At 41.3% G+C, this 20,886-nt stretch overlaps 1 protein-coding gene across 6 annotated transcripts in view; it reads left to right on the top strand.

Annotated features, from left to right (window-relative positions):
• LOC136679585 (rho guanine nucleotide exchange factor 4-like) overlaps positions 1–20,843 on the top strand; it is a 72,381-nt gene extending 51,538 nt beyond the window's left edge. For 2 of the 6 annotated variants that reach the window (XM_066658197.1, XM_066658201.1), the window contains 9 exons: positions 7,368–7,544; positions 8,817–9,008; positions 9,200–9,379; positions 11,191–11,423; positions 11,700–11,829; positions 15,608–15,739; positions 16,262–16,505; positions 17,498–17,575; positions 19,301–20,843. In XM_066658197.1, the coding sequence (XP_066514294.1) occupies positions 7,368–7,544; positions 8,817–9,008; positions 9,200–9,379; positions 11,191–11,423; positions 11,700–11,829; positions 15,608–15,739; positions 16,262–16,505; positions 17,498–17,575; positions 19,301–19,431 (1,497 nt within the window). In that variant the 3' untranslated portion in view covers positions 19,432–20,843. Of the gene's footprint in view, positions 1–3,279; positions 3,858–7,367; positions 7,545–8,816; positions 9,009–9,199; positions 9,380–11,190; positions 11,424–11,699; positions 11,830–15,607; positions 15,740–16,261; positions 16,506–17,497; positions 17,576–17,708; positions 18,025–19,300 lie in introns of those variants that run through there. The other 4 variants (XM_066658202.1, XM_066658196.1, XM_066658199.1 and 1 more) reach the window with 4 other exon arrangements.
• The last annotated feature ends 43 nt before the right edge of the window (positions 20,844–20,886 follow it).

Raw genomic sequence — 20,886 nt, 5'->3', positions numbered from 1 at the left:
AAAAAAAAGAACAAGAGCAAACTAAACCAGTCCAGAAAAAAAAAAAAAAAAAAACAGAACAAGACCAAACTAAACCAGTCCAGACTAAAAAAAACAGAACAAGAGCAAACTAAACCAGTCCAGACTCAAAAAAAAAGAAGAACAAGAGCAAACTAAACCAGTCCAGACTCAACAGAACTGAACAAGAGCAAACTAAACCAGTCCAGACTCAACAAAACAGAACAAGAGCAAACTAAACCAGTCCAGACTCAAAAAAACAGAACAAGAGCAAACTAAACCAGTCCAAACTCAGCCGAACAGAACAAGAGCAAACTAAACCAGTCCAGACTCAACAAAACAGAACAAGAGAAAACTAAACCAGTCCAGACTCAAAAAAACAGAACAAGAGCAAACTAAACCAGTCCAGACTCAACCGAACAGAACAAGAGCAAACTAAACCAGTCCAGACTCAACAAAACAGAACAAGAGCAAACTAAACCATTCCAGACCCAACAGAACAGAACAAGACCAAACTAAACCAGTCCAGACTCAAAAAAAAGAACAAGACCAAACTAAACCAGTCCAGACTCAACAAAACAGAACAAGAGAAAACTAAACCAGTCCAGACCCAACAGAACAGAACAAGACCAAACTAAACCAGTCCAGACTAAAAAAAAACAGAACAAGAGCAAACTAAACCAGTCCAGACTCAAAAAAAAACAGAACAAGAGCAAACTAAACCAGTCCAGACTCAAAAAAAAAAAAAAAAACAGAACAAGAGCAAACTAGCCAGTCCAGACTCAAAAAAAAAAAAAACAGAACAAGAGCAAACTAACCAGTCCAGACTCAAAAAAAACAAAAACAAAAACAGAACAAGAGCAAGCTAAACTAGTCCAGACTCAAAAAAACAGAACAAGACCAAACTAAACCAGTCCAGACCCAACAGAACAGAACAAGACCAAACTAAACCAGTCCAGACTCAACAAAACAGAACAAGACCAAACTAAACCAGTCCAGACTCAACAGAACTGAACAAGAGCAAACTAAACCAGTCCAGACTCAACAAAGCAGAACAAGAGCAAACTAAACCAGTCCAGACCCAACAGAACAGAACAGAACAAGACCAAACTAAACCAGTCCAGACTAAAAAAAAAGAATAAGACCAAACTAAACCAGTCCAGACTCAACAAAACAGAACAAGAGAAAACTAAACCAGTCCAGACTCAAAAAAACAGTACAAGAGCAAACTAAACCAGTCCAGACTCAACCGAACAGAACAAGAGCAAACTAAACCAGTCCAGACTCAACAAAACAGAACAAGAGCAAACTAAACCATTCCAGACCCAACAGAACAGAACAAGACCAAACTAAACCAGTCCAGACTCAAAAAAAAAGAACAAGACCAAACTAAACCAGTCCAGACTCAACAAAACAGAACAAGAGAAAACTAAACCAGTCCAGACCCAACTGAACAGAACAAGACCAAACTAAACCAGTCCAGACTAAAAAAAAAAACAGAACAAGAGCAAACTAAACCAGTCAAGACTAAAAAAAAAACAGAACAAGAGCAAACTAAACCAGTCCAGACTCAAAAAACAAAACAGAACAAGAGCAAACTAACCAGTCCAGACTCAAAAAAAAAAAAAAAAAAAAAAAAAAAAAAACAAACTCCAAAAAAAAAAACAGAACAAGTCCAAACTAAACCAGTCCAGACTCAAAAAAAACAGAACAAGAGCAAACTACACCAGTCCAGACTCAACAAAACAGAACCAAACTAGAGACCAAACCTAAGACCGAAAATAACAATGACAGAAAATTATCAGCTCAGATCGAATCAGACCAAGATGTGAGTGACGTCAGGCCGAAAACACGCTGCTGAATAAGACGGGAACCTGCAAGATAGTAAAAATTTAAAAACAAAGGAGAAAATATCAGTAAAAAGGGCAGCAAAATTCACAGATTTGAAATAAAATCTGGCATTTAAAATAAATCAAAATTAAGCGGTTAAACCAGCCTTCAGAATAAAACAGAAAAATTTGAAGAATTACATCTGTACCAGCACCTGAAGCAGCCAATCAGAGCATGAAGATTAGAGTGATTCTACATCCTATAAAGCCCTCGCAACTATTCTTCTCTCTCTCTCTCTCTCTCTCTCTCTCTCTCTCTCTCTCTCACACACACACACACACACACACACACACAAACACACACACACACACACAATCTCTCTCTCTCTCTCTCTCTCACACACACACACAAACTCTCTCTCTCTCTCTCTCTCTCTCACACACACACACACACACACACACACACACTTTCTCTGATTCTCTCTTCTGTCTTTACCTAATCTCGTTTTCCCTCTTTCTCTCTTGATAACTCACCCCCTTCTGTCTCTCTCTCTCTTTTTCTCTTTCTCCCCTCCCCCCCTTTTCCTCACCTCCCTTTACCTCACCTCCTTTTTTCTTTTTTCCCACTCCCCCATCTTTACCCCCTCTCGCAATTTTCTCTGTTTCTTTCTCTCTCCCCCTCCCTTTCTGTCTCCCATCCTCCACTACTCCCGTATCTAGGATACGCTTCACAGCCCTGCGATCTCATTGGCTGAAAGAGATAAGGAGAAAAAAGAAAAAAATAGAGAGCGAGAGAAGAGCGAGTGAAGGAGATGGATAGATGATTCTATCACAAACAGAAGCTTCAATTTTTAGGCCTCTCTCCATCTTTCTGTCTGAGCAAGAGCGTGAACGTGGGATTTACAGAGAGGAGAAAAACAAGTGTGAACGGATTTGTGGCGACGGCGTGAGAGAGGGAGAGACAGAGGGTGAATGAGGGAGAGAGAAAGAGGGAGAGAAGGAGAGAGAGGGTTGATGGAGACGCTGAGGTGCAACCACTCCTGCTTCTGACATCATCAGGAAAAGAGGAAGAGAAAAAGGAGGAAAAGGAAAAACGAAAGAGGAAGTGGACGGAGGAGTGTGGACGTGGAAGCGTGCTCGTTTTCGTCTCCCTTCTCTCTCTCTCTCTCTCTCTCTCTCTCTCTCTCTCTCTCCTCCCTCCCCCTCTGTCTGACACCGTTTTCTTTCTGCTTTACATTTTTGTCTCAGCTCACATTTTTTCCTCTTTTTGTTCTTCTCCATCTTTATCCCTTCACATTTGTCTTTCATTATCTCTTTTCTCCTCTTCTGTCTCCATTTCTCACAGTCATTTTTTCTAATACCCACTCTGCACATATTCCCTGTTCTCGCTTTCTTTCAGTTTATTCCTCCTACTTCCCCCTCACTAACTCATTTTCTCACTCCTTTCTTCTTCATAATTTCTAATTATCATCATACTGTGCTTTTATCTACTTTATTTTTCTGTCTCCTTCCTGATCTGTTCATCCTCTGTTTTGTTTCTGTGTTTGTGTTTGTGAGTAAGTGAGAAAGAGAGAGAGAGAGAGAGAGAGAGAAAGAGAGAGAGAGAGAGAGATATGATGGCTCGGCGCTCCACTGTGAGTGATTTCCTTCTCCGATGTAACCTCAGCCCTGAGGCTCAGAAAGTCGTGGTGTTTTTCATCATGATGGTCCTCATCATCATCAACGTAGTGCTTATGTTCCTCCTTGCCTTTCAGTAAAGAGAGAGAGAGAGAGAGAGAGAAAAGGTGTGAGAGAGGTGAAGAGAGGGAGAGCAAGGGAGATAAATTATGCTGTAAATGTTTGTATTATTCTGAAGCCTACAACGCAACGCTGCATTGCATCGAATTTGTGAGGCAGGGAGGGAGAGACATAGAAGGAGGGAGGGGTACAAAAGAGAGAGGGAGAGGGATAGATAGAGAGAGAGAGAGGGAAACTTGTTCCCTCGTTCACTCTGCGTGAATGGGTCTGAAGAATGCAGCTGGAGAACTGCAGGTAATGGGCATGGGTGTGTGTGTGTGTGTGTGTGTGTGTGTGTAATGTTAAATGTACCTAATGTTCTAGTAATTCTGGTGCATTATTTTTGATATATTTTTGATATATTTTACTTTAAAAAAATCCAGCTGCTGTTAGCATTGTTAAAAATGTTTAAAAATAGCAATCATTATCAATAAATAATTAAAATAACTGATAATAATTATTTGTGTACGTATATATATATATATATATATATATATATATATATTATATATATATACATACACACAATTAGTTATTATCAGTTACTTTTATGATGTTACCGCGACCCTGAAATGGAAAAGTGGAAAAGATGATGATGATAATGAATTTTATGATGTGTGTGTGTGTGTGTGTACCCACATTAATGCATTTGTTAGTCTTCAGCCCAGATGTTCCCGGAGTCCTCAGGATGATAGAAATACATGGTGTATTGTTACAGTGAGGGTATTTTACTGATTCCTTCCAGAAAAAAGCTGCATGTTTTACTTTAAACACACATTTGCTTCTTTGTTTTATTTTGAAAAAAGTCTAAAATTGTCTTAAACTGTGATTAAGATTAGGTTTATGATTAGCTGTTATCGGTAGTGTTTTACTCTGTGTGTGTGTGTTTGTGTGTGTGTCGCTGAAGCAGAACTGTTTATTATTTAAGAAGCTGTAGTGGATGCTGAGGTCAGAAATTCAGACGGCCAGAGGGTTATTAAAGCATCAGTGTTTATTTATATGCTTCATTTTAATAGAAATATTACTTCAGGAATGTAGTTTAACTGGGAGCAACACATTTCTCAGATAAAACAACAAAATATTGATTACGTTATTTTAATACGCATCACTTTTGCTAGTGTGTGTGTGTGTGTGTGTGTGTGTGTGTGTGTGTGTGTGTGTTAGAACATTCATGCTCTCCTTAGGTGAGGGTGATAATAAACCCAATTCTGGACTCCCAGTGTTTATCTACATAAAACTTAAAATAAATACATTTAATTAATTTTTATAATTATAACCTCTCTGGGGCTCTTGACATGTTCCTGGAGGGAAGTTTGGGGGCAGGGTCAAAAGCATATTCTACAGAATTATACCAGGAACTGATGTGCAGTCCTCCCAAAGCGCTGTGTTTTTTGATGACACACACGATTACTACAGACCCACCAACCAATCATCATTCTTCAATAAACTCACTGCCTTCACCTGTTTCTCCAGCAGTGAGAGTGGAACTAAACCATAGAGGGCACTGCTCCACATTCTCAGTATTCCATTAACACAGAAGTGTTTGTATTGTTTATAGTTTACAAACCACTGGACGTTATGTGAGGAGTGAGTGGGCAGTCCCTAAATTGAGAGCTTGTGTCTGATTGGCTTTAGATGACTCTCTTCTGCAGACTCTGTCCTTCCTGTGAGGCTTGTATGTTCTTATATACACAGACCAATGATTGTGGGACTTTACACCCAACTGGTGGACTCTTGGCATTGGACATGGTGAGTTTAGGCTCATGTGTGTTACCCATTTCAGTTCATGTTTGTCTGTAGAAGTGATAAACCCTGTGTCCACACTGTGGCTTAAACAGCTATAATTTTGTCCACAAAGGTTTGGATGTGGTATATTTGGAGTCAGCTCCACTAACAGAGTAAATGAGTGTCATTCCATAGCAAGCAGTGATTGATTGTAGGATGAAGAGAAGGCCCTGAAAAGGGGGATCGTGGGATTGGATGTGGGTGCGCTGCTAGGCAACTGTCACCATAGCAACCTAAAAAAGCTATTGGTTTAGACGGTGGAATTCTATGAAAAGGCCAGCACTGCAAAACCAGAAATCTGTAGGCCAGTTCTGATCCAGATCCCCCCTCATTGTGTTTTCACTGATAAATTAGCCCTACACACACACACACACATACATACACACACAACTACAGAGCTACAGAGTACCCACTTTTTTAAGTACTGAACTGAACCAGAACCTGAACTGAATCAGCTTGCAGATAAATCGCAATTATATACTACAAATGAAATTGGATACAGTTTTGAAAAAAAGAACAGGGGAAAGTTGTGAGACTGTAATGTGCTTAATGTCAGAATTAAATACATATCCCACAAAGCACTGGGGTTAGTCTCAACCAGTCACTTTCACCCCATTTCCTAAACAGTTTTCAGACAACTTTTTCAGTCAATTTTATCTCCTGTGTATTTGTGTATTTAGGTGTTTTTTTATTTATGTATATAATTGTATATATGTAGATTTTATGCACATAAAATGTTGCCATTTTATCATTGAGGTTCTGTATCTATGTGACTTTCTGGCACAGCCCTTTCAGGTTAAATCTCCATGGTAACATCACCATCTCTGATTGGTGGAACTTTTTTAAGCACTATGGGTAATGTATTTCTTTTTGAGGAATTAGGGTATAAAATGTGACAAGTATCAAACGGATCCATAGCTTTAACTGGAGCAGCGTCATCTCCTCACTATCTGCTGCTCAAGATGAGTCTACGTCAGTGAGATAAAATATAATAGGTAAAAATAAATGATTATGAATGGGTTTTTTACTTCTAGAATCAGACTCTTCAGCCCTATTCAGGCCTGATATGGGTGGAGTTGGATGTGGTCCGACTCCACCCACTGGAGTTTTTAAGAAATAATTTTAAATTCTTCCAAGATCCCGCTTTAATTTTAATGCAGATTAACTCATTAGTAATTTAATTAATTACACAGTTGAGTATCAAGGTTTTCAGTATTGTTACACAGTCTTTCTTTTTTTGCAGACTCACTTTTTTTTTTTTGAGTCACAGGAGTTGCACTTTCTTCTGTTCATAATTTAAGGGATGCCTGGATGTTCCCTGTCTTTCAGATTTGAGAGTTTTAACTCTCTGGGAGACACCAGGTCTTGTGCCGTAATAGAATTTTAATCTCAAGGAGAATTTCAGTTTGGGAAATTTTTGTGTATTTTTAATTTTATGAAAACAGATTTACTTTGGTGTGTCCTCTGCTTTGTTTGAGAGTGCTTGGATGATGGGGTTTCTTTCTTATAGTTTGTGTATGTGTATGTGTGTGTGTGTGTGTGTGTCTGTGTATTGTAGAAAGCAGAGAAAACGCTGACACTCTGTACATTTCTCTTCATCAGTAAAAAGCTGAGACAGTGGCGCAGTGCACTTTCATTTCCCTCTTTACTCTCCACTTCACAAAGCTCCAAGACACCGCGACAGAGAGAGAGAGAGAGAGAGAGAGAGAGAGAGAGAGAGAGAGAGAGGAGCTCTGGCCTTTAGCTAAGCAGATTTGTTTGCTCTCCTCTTTGGTCTTACGGACCTTTGTGTGTTGTTGTGATATTGTGAGGTCATCCTACAGTGGGCGTCATGTCAGTATAAAGAGCTCCAGGTCTAAGCTGGATTTCTGTGTGATAAAAACAAAGGAGATTTTTTATTGTTTGTAAATGCTGCTGTGATTTAAAATATCATCTTTAAAATGTTTAACCCCAGTCCTCCCTGTTTGTGTGTGTGTGCAGTTGATCAGTGATGGCAGTGTTTGTGCTGAGGCGCTGTGGGACCACGTCACGATGGATGACCAGGAGCTGGGCTTTAAAGCCGGTGATGTCATCGAGGTGGTGGATGCCACCAATAAGGAGTGGTGGTGGGGTCGAGTGATGGAGAGCGAGGGCTGGTTCCCTGCCAGCTTTGTAAGGGTGAGGCGACAACTTACCAGACTTACGCAAATCCATTTTTTTTTTTTGGTTTAAGTCCATCATATCCGCAAAAATTGTACAAATAACTTCACTGCAAATTAGTTACACTGCTGTACATCTGTGGTTATCATTTCTGAGTTCATTCCTTCCTTCCACAATCATATAATACTCCACATCTTTACATTCTGCAGCATAGTAGATCTGTCACAATAATTACATTATTGATATATAGAATAAACTTGTCCAGTATTTTAGCTGCTCTCTCTTTTCTGTTCTCTGGTTTTCTCTGCTCTCTCTGTTTTAAAGAAAATCTTGTGGATTTTCTTTAAAACAGTGGTATTTTATTTATGTTTTATTTATTTAGTATATTTAAATATTTTCATATTCCAATACCAAGGTCTGAATATTCTTAATAACTATGTTTTTGCTACAAGTTTCTTTCAAGGGGTGCAATTGCATTATTATGTTATCAATATATCAGCAATAAACATTAATATTGTTTGTTGCAGTTACTTCTGGGGCAATATTGGCCACAATAAATGGCCATTGTGACAGGTCTAGGAAATTGCTGTAATTAAATAATTTATTGTATATGTCATACTCTGTATATACATTATCCTTCACTTACCTGAACCCTAGTATTATTAAAAATATTTTTTTGCACAGATTTAAGCTGCGTTTGGTTGTGCACATGTAGCAAAATGAAAAGCATGAGAGTAAGAGTAGCACATGTGCTGAAAACCTCCACTAATGGGATAAAACCAAGACATTTGGGCTTAAAAGTTATTTATGAGTCCCATGTTTTATTTAATTTCTAAACAGATATGAATACAGTTTGAAATTTTATTCCTTGCTTTTGGATAATCATGTGTATTAAAAACTGTAAAGATCTGATAACAATCATGTATCAAATTCAGTGTGAACACCTCAACAATACAAATTGGTTTTGGGCGTTAAATCACAGTCAGGTCACTAATTACATGCGCTTACATATCGTCAGTGTCCTAAGAAAAACAAACCTCTAAAACAGCAACTTTACAGGAGAAGGAAAACCCCTTCTTAATTTTCAGTGGAAGTCAATGTAAAAATATTTAATCCAGAGTAATTTTGGAGCATTTCTATTGGTTAATTCATCATGAAACACTGGACAGCTGCGGTGTTCAAATGATATAGTAAACTAAACATCCACAAACATGGAGATGAGGGTTTTTTTTCTTGGAAGAACGATGATATTTATGACCACCTTCCTAATGCAATGATGTCTGTTGTTAGTTGCGTGTGAACCAGGATGAGCCAATGGATGACTACCTCATGCAATTGGAGGGAGCTCCTGAAGGGGGCGCTGGTGTGTGCCACTCTCTGGGACCCGGGCTGCCCTGCAGAGAGCAGATGAGAGCCAACGTCATCAATGAGATCATGAGCACAGAGAGGGACTACATCAAACACCTCAAGGACATCTGTGAGGTCCGTTGTGTCTCATCACCTGTTGACTTGTCAATATCGGCATGTCAATATCGGCCCTTTAATCAGCTTCAGTCTCTGTTTATCTTGTGTTTACTCAGCACTGGGGTTCGCACTCATGTTGAAATGTCAAGAATATGATCAAATAGATCTATCTGTTTCTCACACTAATTTTCTTCGTCCATGTGTTCCAGGGCTACATTAAACAGTGCCGGAAGCGCACAGACATGTTCACAGAGGAGCAGCTTCGTACCATCTTCGGAAACATAGATGAACTCTATCGCTTCCAAAAAAAGTTCCTGAAGAACCTGGAGAAGAAATTCAACAAAGAGCAGCCGCACCTCAGTGAGATCGGGTCCTGCTTCTTAGAGCATGTGAGACATCTATCTGTCTGTCTGTCCCTCTGTTCGTTTCTCTGTCTGTCTGTAATTGCTATTATTATCAAAACATGAGGAGTGTGTTGGGTCTTGCTCTCGTCTGCATACCTCTCATCTTGCAGATCAAAAAGCACAGGTGTGAGTGGTGAGTGATTGGTTTGTGTGAGTTATTGGGTAAGTGTGTGAGTGACTGGATGAGTGTGTGGTGCTCTTTGCAGGGTGTGTTCCTACCTTGCTCTCAGTGATTCCAGTTTGTCTTCTGACTCATTGCGCCCCTGAACTGGACTCACAGAAGATTGAGAAATTAATTAATGTTATTAATATCAAATCAAATCTAAATCAAATTTATTTATATAGCGCTTTTCACACTGATGTTGTCACAAAACAGCTTCACAGAATTCCAGTAAGAAAAAGATTTGACATGAAATGTAAAAACAAATGTAAAACCCTCAAGTGAGCAAGCCAGGGGCGACAGTGGCAAGGAAACACTCCCCCAGCTGAGGAAGAAACCTTGGGAGGAACCAAGGCTCACAAGGGGTGACCCATCCTCCTCTGGTCAATCTACTGGTAATAATAGTTAGTAGTCCGTGAGAACTTCAGTGTAGGGACAGCTTCAAGGCACTTGGTGGTTGCTGGAGCGTGGGCACCTGGTCTGAAGCGTGGAGGAGGATCTCGACAGTCATCCATCAGTGTCCAGACAGACAGGTGGGCAGTCGTTTACTCGGAAAGATGTAAAGGGATGGAAATAGTTTTGAACTGTTTTGTGTTTGTAAAGTAGAAAATATGAAAATTTCCAGAGTGTGGCTAATGACTCCAGCAGATCTGACTATGACAGCTTTAACTAAAAGGAGAGAACCAGGAGGACACACAGACACGGGAGCATCCTGAAACACTGGCATCCCTCCGCTCCACCGTCAACAAACCTGAGTGATCGCGAGAAGCGGCGGGACGACAGCACCAGCATCTCAGTTTACTTTAATTCCCTGTGTCCATGGACCCCCCGAATCTGCCGCCTTTATCTATGGGGGAGCATTAGCTACCAAAAGATAAACTAAACAAATGAGTTTTTAGCCTAGATTTGAAGATTGTGACTGTGTCTGAGTCCCGATCATTTTCTGGAAGATCATTCCAGAGTTGGGGGGCTTTATAAGAAAAGGCTCTTCCCCCAGCTAAGGCCTTCTGAATTCTGGGAACAATTAAAAATCCAGCATTCTGTGATCTGAGTGAACGTGGAGGCTCATAATAGGAAAGTGTATCTTGAAGATATTCAGGAGCAAGCCCATGTAGAGCTTTATATGTTAATAACAAAATTTTGTATGTGTGTGTGTCTGTGTTGCCCTGTGAAGGACTGGCGTCCCCTCCAGGGTGTATTCCCGCCCAATGATTCCAGGTAGGCTCTGGACCCCCCGTGACCCTAAATTGGATAAGCGGTTACAGATAATGGATGGATAGATGGATGGATGTAGATATGAACTAAGTTGTTGGGCCACAGCTCTTTCTAAGATCTTGGACAGAAATGGCAAATTAGAAATAGGCCTGTAATTAGACAGTGTACTAGCATCAAGATTTGGTTTCTTGATCATAGGTTTAATAACTGCTAGTTTAAAAGCTTTGGGTACATGGCCCAGCCTAAGGGATGAGTATAGTTAATGGAGGATCAATAATAGCTGGTAGTACTTCTTTGAGCAACTTTGTGGGAATTGCATCAAGTGTGCAAGTTGTACAGTTTGCGGAGGTGATAATCTTCTCTTAATATTAATCTTAATATTATAATTTAAACCCTCTCTTTCTCTGTGTTGTGTCTGTAGCAGACAGATTTCCAGATCTACTCAGAGTACTGTAATAACCACCCAAACGCCTGCATACAGCTCTCGAAGCTGATGAAGATGAAGAAGTATGTGTTCTTTTTCGAGGCGTGTCGTCTGCTGCAGAAGATGATTGACATTTCTTTGGACGGTTTCCTTCTCACTCCAGTTCAGAAGATATGTAAATATCCGCTTCAGCTGGCAGAGCTTCTGAAGTACACCAACCCTCAGCACAGGTAACACACACACACACACACACACACGCACACACACACACACACACACACACACACACACACACACACACACACACACACAGAGGCCAATTAATCACACAATGTGCATTTTATTTGTTTAATTTCAAAGTATCACCTTCCATTTAAACAGTATCAAAATTTCACATAAGTCTGTATTACATATGTCCTATTACAGTTTCTAATAGAGTCTTGAGTGTTTTAAAGACAGTGTGATCAGGCCATGCTAATTTAGTTGATTTCCTATGAATATTTCAGAGATTATAAGGATGTTGAGGCTGCATTAAACGCCATGAAGAACGTAGCAAGGCTGATCAATGAGAGGAAACGTCGCCTGGAGAACGTGGATAAAATCGCCCACTGGCAGAGCTCCATAGAGGACTGGGAGGTATGGGACATCTCAAGAGGCTTTAACCTCAGACGATGCTGTGATACAATGGATTTGTGTGTGTGTGTGTATATATATATATATATATATATATATATATATATATATATATATATATATATATATATATATATATATATAATCTTCACTTCTGCACATTTCAGTCAAATACCGTGGTCAGAAAAATGAAAATATGAGAAAATGAAGATTTATATTTATACACACAAAAATCTATCTATCTATCTATCTATCTATCTATCTATCTATCTATCTATCTATCTATCTATCTATCTATCTATCTATCTATCTATCTATCTATCTCATCTATCGGTCTCAGCTGGGACAATCAATCACCAACACAGGACAGCTGTGTGAGATCTCCATTACAAAAATGAATGATCCCTCTGAAGCGTCAGCGAAGCGTCAGCCTTTCTGGTGTGAAGACATTCTGGGGTAAAGACATAACGTGTCTCCCAATCGTGTCCCCCAAGCGAGGCCACTAAACCTAATTTTCCTCTTTCCTCTTTCCACAATGTGTCCCTACCCCATCTCTCCTCTCTCTGGAACTCGCAGGCGCTTCTACTTCCACAGACGGAAACGAAACCTTGATAACCTTCGCTCTCTATATCACACATCCACACCCATAACCAATTCCTTCTCAATAGGTATATGGAACTGTCAGTCTGCAGTAAACAAAGCAGACTTCATCTCCGCCTATGCAAACCATCTTTCACTAGACATCCTAGCCCTCACTGAGACTTGGATCAAACCGGAAAACAGCGCTACCCCCACTGCTCTCTCCATCAACTACAGATTCTCCCATACACCACGGCCTGGTAAACGAGGTGGTGGTACGGGGCTGTTGATTTCCAACACATGGAAATATACCCAGTTCGAATCATCGGTCTCATACAGCTCCTTCGAATTCCATGCCATCCTGATGACTGCACCAGTAAAAATGTATGTGGTCGTTGTATACCGTCCCCCAGGGCCACTGGGTGATTTCCTAGAAGAACTAGACACCCTGCTTTCATCCATCCCTGAACATGACTGTCCCATGCTCATTCTCGGTGACATGAACATCCACCTTGATACTCCGGCTGCTGCTGACTTCTTCTCTCTGACCCACTCCTTTGAGCTACAGCAGGTATGCACCCCCTCAACTCACAAAGCAGGTAATGCACTTGATCTCATTCTCACCAAACACTGCCTAATTAACTCTGTAAATGTTACTCCTCTACATCTCTCTGACCATTACTTTATTCAGCTCAATGCTTGTCTCCCTCAGCAACCCACTGTGTCCGCTCCCCCTGTCCCCGTCCGGCGCAATCTCCGCAACCTATCTCCCACCCACTTCTCTGCCCTTGTGACTTCTGCTCTCCCACCCCCCAGCACCTTCTCATCTCTTGAGGTCAATGACGCCACAGAGTCACTCTGCACAACACTGAGCTCCTGCTTAGATCGCCTGTGCCCTCTGACTACCAGACCCGCAAGACCCATGCAGCCCCACCCGTGGCTTACTGACTCCCTTCGATCAATGCGCACTAACCTCAGAGCTGCTGAGAGGAGATGGCGAAAAACAAAAGACCCATCACACCTGACACAACTACAATCCCTGCTCTCAGCCTTCTCAACAAATGTCACCATTGCAAAAAAGAAATTCTATCAAGACAAAATCAACAATGCTACTGACACCCGGAAGCTGTTTTCAACCTTCAAGTCTCTGCTGAACCCTCCACCTCCACCCCCTGCAACCAACCTCACCGCTGACGCATTTGCTGACTTCTTCACCAGCAAAGTTGCTGCAATCAGCAGCCGGTTTTCTGACCCCTCTACACAGCCTTCGGCTCCCCCTTTGAATCCTCCTAAACCTACTGCTTCCTTCCCTTCTTTCACTCCTCTCACAGAAGACGAGGTATCAAATCTTCTTAGAGGTGGCCGTCCCACATCCTGTTCACTGGATCCCATTCCTACCACCCTACTGCAAACAATAGCCCCGTCCATTGTGTCCGCAGCCACTCATGTAATCAATTCCTCACTAACCTCTGGAACATTTCCAAACACCTTCAAGCAAGCTCAAGTAAGACCTCTACTCAAAAAACCTGCTCTTGCTCCTTCTATAGTAGAGAACTACCGACCAGTCTCTCTCCTCCCCTTCCTGTCTAAAATCATTGAAAGAGCTGTCTTTAAGCAGGCAACAAAATTCCTCTCCCAACATAACCTTCTTGACTCAAACCAGTCCGGCTTCAAGAGCGGCCACTCGACGGAAACTGCACTTCTGTCAGTAATGGAAGCTCTTAAAGATGCAAAAGCAACAGGTCAATCCTCAGTTCTCATTCTGCTCGACCTATCAGCAGCGTTTGATACGGTCAACCACCACATCTTACTAAACAAACTCACTGACATGGGCTTCAAGAACAATGCACTCTCCTGGTTTGAGTCTTATCTCACTGGACGATCCTTCAGTGTGTCATGGCTTGGACAAACATCAGCGCGACACCACCTCACCACAGGTGTGCCCCAAGGCTCGGTGCTGGGACCCCTCCTCTTTGCCTTGTACACTACCTCTCCAGGCCCAATCATACATTCGCACGGCTTCTCCTATCACTGCTATGCAGATGACACACAGCTCTATTTATCCTTTCCTCCAGGAGACACTTCAGTGGCAACTCAAATCTCTGACTGTCTCTCTGACATATCTACATGGATGAAGGAACATCACCTCCAATTGAATTTATCCAAAACTGAACTACTGGTCCTCCCAGCCAAGCAAGCTATTCTCCACAACATCAGCATCAAGCTAGGGTCCCTATCAGTGGCTCCCACCAAGGTTGTAAGAAACCTAGGTGTCATGGTTGACGACCAGCTGACCTTCGCAGATCATGTTACCGCTGTAGCTCGATCGTGCCGCTTCTCCCTATTCAACATAAGGAAGATTAGGCCATACCTAACTCAACATACAACACAGCTCCTCGTTCAGACGTTAGTAATCTCCCGTCTAGACTATTGCAACGCCCTCCTGACAGGTCTTCCGACCTGTGCTGTGAGACTGCTACAGATGATCCAGAATGCGGCAGCACGTCTGGTCTTCAACCAACCAAAAAGAGCACATGTCACGCCCCTATTAGTTGAGCTGCATTGGCTACCCTTAGCTGCTCGCATCAAATTCAAATCACTAATGATGGCCTTCAGAGTATTCACTGGTTCTGCTCCCATCTACCTCAATAGACTCTTAAAACCATACGTTAGCGCCCGCCCTCTCCGTTCCTCAAAGGAGCGCCTACTAACACGACCAACCCTCCGTACAGGTCAGTTGAGGCTATTCTCATCTCTGGTACCACGCTGGTGGAACGAGCTTCCAAGCACTATCAGAGCAACAGAAACCCTCTCTGCATTCAAGAAATCATTGAAAACCCAGCTCTTCCGAGAGTATCTTTTGCACTGAATGTCTTTCTTAATAATGCACTTATTACTTCCTGGCATACTGCACTTAATGTAAGGTATTTTGCATAATTTGTGCTGTAGTTCGAATGTTAGCTCCTCTTTTGTAAGTCGCTTTGGATAAAAGCGTCTGCCAAATGCATAAATGTAAATGTAAATGTAAATCTATCTATCTATCTATCTATCTATCTATCTATCTATCTATCTATCTATCTATCTATCTATCTATCAGTGTTTGTCCAAAGTAAGGAAACACCCAATGTAAATGATGATGAACCAGTTATAGACACAAGCTCTGTGTGTGTGTGTGTGTGTGTGTGTGTGTGTTTCTCTGTAGGGTGAAGACATACTGAGTCGGAGCTCTGACCTGATTTTTTCAGGTGACCTCACTAAGACCTCCCAGCCCCAGGCTAAAGGCCAGCAGCGCATGTTCTTCCTCTTCGATCATCAGCTGGTTTTCTGTAAGAAGGTCAGAATCAACTCAACAAAGTCTCCGTACACTGGTCAGTTTCTTGACCCGAAACTTTCAGGCTTTCACTTCAAGTCATTTCCACATTGTTTTTTACAAAGTGCAGCTCACAGAAGAAGACGAGTGCTGCTTTATCGCTGAATAATTCACTTATGCTCCATACAGTGGGTTCCTCCACATTAGGGCAAAAATCATTTAGTACAGAATCTCTGACACCTCTGGGCCAATAGGTGTCAGTATAAAAGCTGATTTATAACTCGCTAATATATTACAGAATAAGGAAATAATAGTATAGTGATAATCAAAAGAACTCCATATTTCCGTGTTTTATGAATATTTTTGTAGTTTTATGCAGGTTATTGTAAATTTATATAAATATATTTATGAAAATTATCAGCCTTGGTTCCAGTATTAATGCGTCTATAAAAAAGATGAAGGTAAATATTTCTGTGAGATTTAGACACATGCTGAAAGTGTTTCTACTCCATTAAACCTGACAATCTTCTGTTATGTGATGTCCAGGACCTGTTGCGGAGGGATATTTTGTACTACAAGGGTCGTTTGGACATGGACGAGATGGAGGTGGTCGACGTGGAGGATGGTAAAGACAAAGAGCTGAACGTCAGTGTGAAGAATGCAGTGAAGCTGGTGTCTCCGAACCGAGATGAGGTTCATCTGCTTTGTGCCAAAAAGCCAGAGCTAAAGCAGAGGTGGCTACGAGCTTTCAGAGATGAAAGAGAGCAGGTCCAGCATGACCTCGACACGGGTCAGTTCATAGAACATCAATCAAACTGTCCATTAATTAATTCATTTATTAATTATCTGTAACTGCTTATCCAGTTCAGGGTCACGGTGGGTACGGAGCCTACCTGGAATCATTGGGCGCAAGGCAGGAATACACCCTGGATGGGGCGCCAGTCCTTCACATGGCAACACACACACACACACACAGACACATTCACTTGCACCTATGGACACTTTTCAGTAGCCAATCCACATTCCAACGCATGTTTTTGGACTGTGGGAGGACACCGAAGCACCCGGAGGAAACCCATGCAGACACAGCTGAACACACCATACTCCTCACAGTCAGTCACCTGAAGCGGGACTTAAACCCACAACCTCCAGGTCCCTGGAGCCGTGTGACTGCAACACTAACCTGCTGTGCCACCGTGCCACACACTGTCCATTAATGCTCAGTTCATTTAAATATAATAATATCCTTTATTCTCATAACTACTGAAGATTATAGAGCATTACAGAGGGCTATAAATGACACAACATAAGCCATAACACCTTTTACAAACAACAGGAGTATTGTATTACAGTTAGTCAGAATCACTGTGGATCATTATACAGACTGAAATAAACAGCAAGACAGAGGTAGAATGGCATGGAACTGCACTGTAATTCACACAAATCCATTTTAAATTGTTCAAATTTATGATAAAATATATTATTAAAAATAAATAATTGTCCTGCTCTACTCAAAACCAGCAGATTATATATTAAAGCTGGAGAAACAAATGCTGCACTCCTCTAGTCAAAACTCTCTCTCTCTCTCTCTTTCTCTCTGAGTTTCCTCCAGCTGTAGTCTGGCAGTGTGCGGTCATGTGGCTTTAGAAAGAGGACTAAAGGGAGGGTGTAAGATTGTTCACAATCACTGCCTCTACAAACTGACCCACTCCAGCTTGAAGTCAAAAATACTTAGTGTCTTCTGTCTTCTCTCTCTTTCTCTCTCTCTCTCTCTCTCTCTAGGGTTCTCCATCACCGAGGTCCAGAAAAAGCAGGCCATGCAGAACGCCTGTAAAAATCATCCTGCAGGAAAACCAAAAGGTGATCATTACCTTTATGATTAGCACAGACAACATATCACACTGATGAAGGAGACACAACTGAGATTTAAAGGGGAACTACAGAGATATTAAGGAGAACTAACCTTTTTTTTTTTTTTGTAAACATGGGTCAGTGTTTCAGCACTTCTTGGCCGTCAGTGCTCCTCCTCTTCTCCGTTCTAAGAGCTCTAAGTGCCTCCATTACCCAGAACCCCCTGCACAGGCCCGACTGGCCTCCCCACTGGTGCCAGACTCCACTCCGTTCAGGCTTCGCTGGAATGTTATAGCGCCTCCTAGAGTCCTGCACAGGGCACTTTCCTGGGTCTCAGCTCAGAGCAGAGAGCTGCAGTAAAACTGCAAAAGAGGGTAACAGAGTTCATACACACTGGCTGTCAAAAGTATTGGGACACTAAATGTATGTCTGAATAATGACTGGACAATCAGTGACATCACAGCAGTTAAAGAAAATGGGTGTGGCCTTTTGCTTTAGTCCAAAATCAATCTCAGGTATTTTCTTATAAATTAACCTGATCAAGTGTTAATATCGCCAGCTAGTCCCCAAACTTTTGACAGAGAGTCTGTACACCGGGTTTAATTTTAACCAAAGCTCATGTCCTGCACTTGTGAGCCTGGATTTATTCACTGACCCTCCCTATGCCCATTACAACCACCACAGCATTAATGGAGTTCTCAGTATTAACCATTAGAGCATTATATGCTCCTGGAAAAAAAAATTAATCATGAATAATAAATAACACTTTTTATAACACTTTTAGAACTGCTGCATTTTTACTCATTTACTGAAGTCGTTCTGTGCTAAACCTGGGGTATACATCTAACTTTAATTGACTGCATTGAAACACTAGTCATGTAGACTTTCTCAACTCTAAATCAAGTAGGGTTTAAATCAAGTTTACACTGTTCTCCTGCCTTCGCTCCTAATTCAACAAATCACCACACACCGAGCCCTGCAAAATTAAGGTTTATGACTTAGTAATGTGTGGACACGACTTAATATATGATTGGAATGAGATAACAAAAAGGCATTAGAATAATTATATGTGGCATATGAATGGGATGTTTTTTTGCAAAATGAATTTAATCACTGCAGCGTTGCATGCCACTCACGCACAGTGGAAAAAAAGCTACATCAATTAATGCACTTTCCCCATCTTGTGTAAATTGGCGTTGAAACACGCTACATTACACAAGTGCATATAGCGCCATCTAGTGCTAAGCTTAAATTTGTAATAATCAGAATTGCGAAACGTCAGTACAGATAGTGAAAACGCTTTGGTGTGTTTCTGCACACGTCTGGACGATTTACCGCTATTTTAAAGTTTGAAGCTCCTCTGAAAGACAGTTCCTCTCTAAACCTCTGCTGTGATGCAAATACACAGCGCAGAATGTGCTTCCGGTTTCTGATGAGGATTGGAATCAGAGGCAGCTGTTTACACGGCTGTTATTCTTCTGCTGAACACATTATTTACAGCCTATTCCATTCGGGCTGACAGAAATGTCACTGGCACTGCCTTGGGAGGTTGCTTCTCTGTCGACTGAACGTTCAGAAAAACCGTGTAAACCATGCCTGAGTTTTGAGACCTAAGCGTATAACTTTAATAGGAGTAAATGGAGGGGAACTGTGTAAATCTGTGTGACTTTTCTAAATTCCCACTTCATGTGACGAGCTCTTAACCTCCTTGTATCCTTTCTCTGTGTTTTACAGCTGTGACGAAGCCGTATTATGATTTACTGTTGCGTCAGAAGCACCCGCAGGTCATCATGCTGTCCGAACCCAAACGGAAAACCTCCAACTTCTGGCACAACATTGGACGCTTGACACCCTTCAAAAAATGAGGAGAGCCTGCCCCCGGCCCCAGAGACTCGAGCTTGTGCCTAAATTTGCATTTTTATTCTGTTTTTCTTGAATACAACATTTCGTTTTTCACTTCTCGTGGCAAAAACATGGCCTTCTTAAATCCGCTCAGACTCTCTTATATTCCATATTCTCCAGCTGCTGTGGGGATATTAATTTATATTAAATTATTCACCTGTTTCTGGCAGAAGTGTTACTTCTTTGGGTGGGCATCAATAATAATGTTGCTTTTCTAAACAGGTTATGTACGATGGATATAGACTAATTTTGAGGAAGAAAAAGAACAGAACCACTTCCACAAACAGACAAAAGAATACACAAAACACAGCAGAAAAGAAAAACAGAACAGAAGTGGAAAATGAACAAGAGCATGCTCAAAAAACAGCGAGAACAGTGATTTTTATTTGGATGGACAGGTAATTCCTGGTTTCTGGGGTAATTTATTTTCATCTTGGGCACAAAAAAACAATTTTAAGGAGTGATGTGGATAAAGAAGCTTTTTTGAAAATATCTAAAAACAGGTGAATAATGTGATAATATTCTCACAGTGATCTCAGAGTGAGGACGAGCTCATTTGGAAGTGTGTTTTTGTTTGTTCAATCGAGAAAAGCACTTTATGGGTAGATAATGGTACAATCACTTCGGTTCCTGGACTCTAAGGAACAAAGGAATAAAGGAGTCTGATCAACACTTGTTTCTCTTCTTCACGAATGGCAGATGTCTCTCGGACAGTGGCTACTCCTGCTTGACTGCTACAGCTAAAATTACTTCTAAAACTGCTGAAACTTAACTGCGACTACTGCTGTAAGTCATTGTGCTTGGGGCCAGATCCTGTTCTTCAAAATACACAAAAAAACTTCTGTACATTGTTTTATTATAATTAATATTATTTATTTTCAGCTGTCCGGCATTCGCCAGGTCTCCACAGTGCCCATAAATATAGTTTTTTTTGTATGTGATTTAAACCGTAATTTGCACTGATGTTTTCCAAAACAAAAACAAAAAAGGGTCAGCAAAAATCTCCAGCCGCTACATTACTGTAATCTTCTCTTTAAGTTCTGGACGGGTCAGCTGGGCGCTGCTGGTTTTTGCTGTTTGTTTTGTGTGTTTGTTCACAACATCACAGAGATATTTCACTGTAATTCCCAGGTCACATTTTAAGCAGCTCTCTTTCCAGCCATCGTGCTTTCTGAGCAGTGTCAGCTCACGCGGACTTCCAAAGCTCCTCCGAAATGAACTTGAATGACCTTCTTATCTGGATGTCATTGAGACTCATGGGATGAGGAGGACAGAGACGCATGATTCGCTGTGAAACTCGAGATTTCTGAACATACTGGACTCGAATGCTCAAAGTTAAAGATTAAACATGAATAAAAGTGTGTTTGACAGCTGTCAGATGCCTTTAGCTCTGTTCAAACCACCAGCAAAACAAGACG

The sequence above is a fragment of the Hoplias malabaricus genome, chromosome Y (assembly GCF_029633855.1).
Source record: "Hoplias malabaricus isolate fHopMal1 chromosome Y, fHopMal1.hap1, whole genome shotgun sequence".
Lineage (NCBI taxonomy): Eukaryota > Metazoa > Chordata > Actinopteri > Characiformes > Erythrinidae > Hoplias > Hoplias malabaricus.
This window is presented reverse-complemented; position numbering and strand designations above follow the sequence as displayed.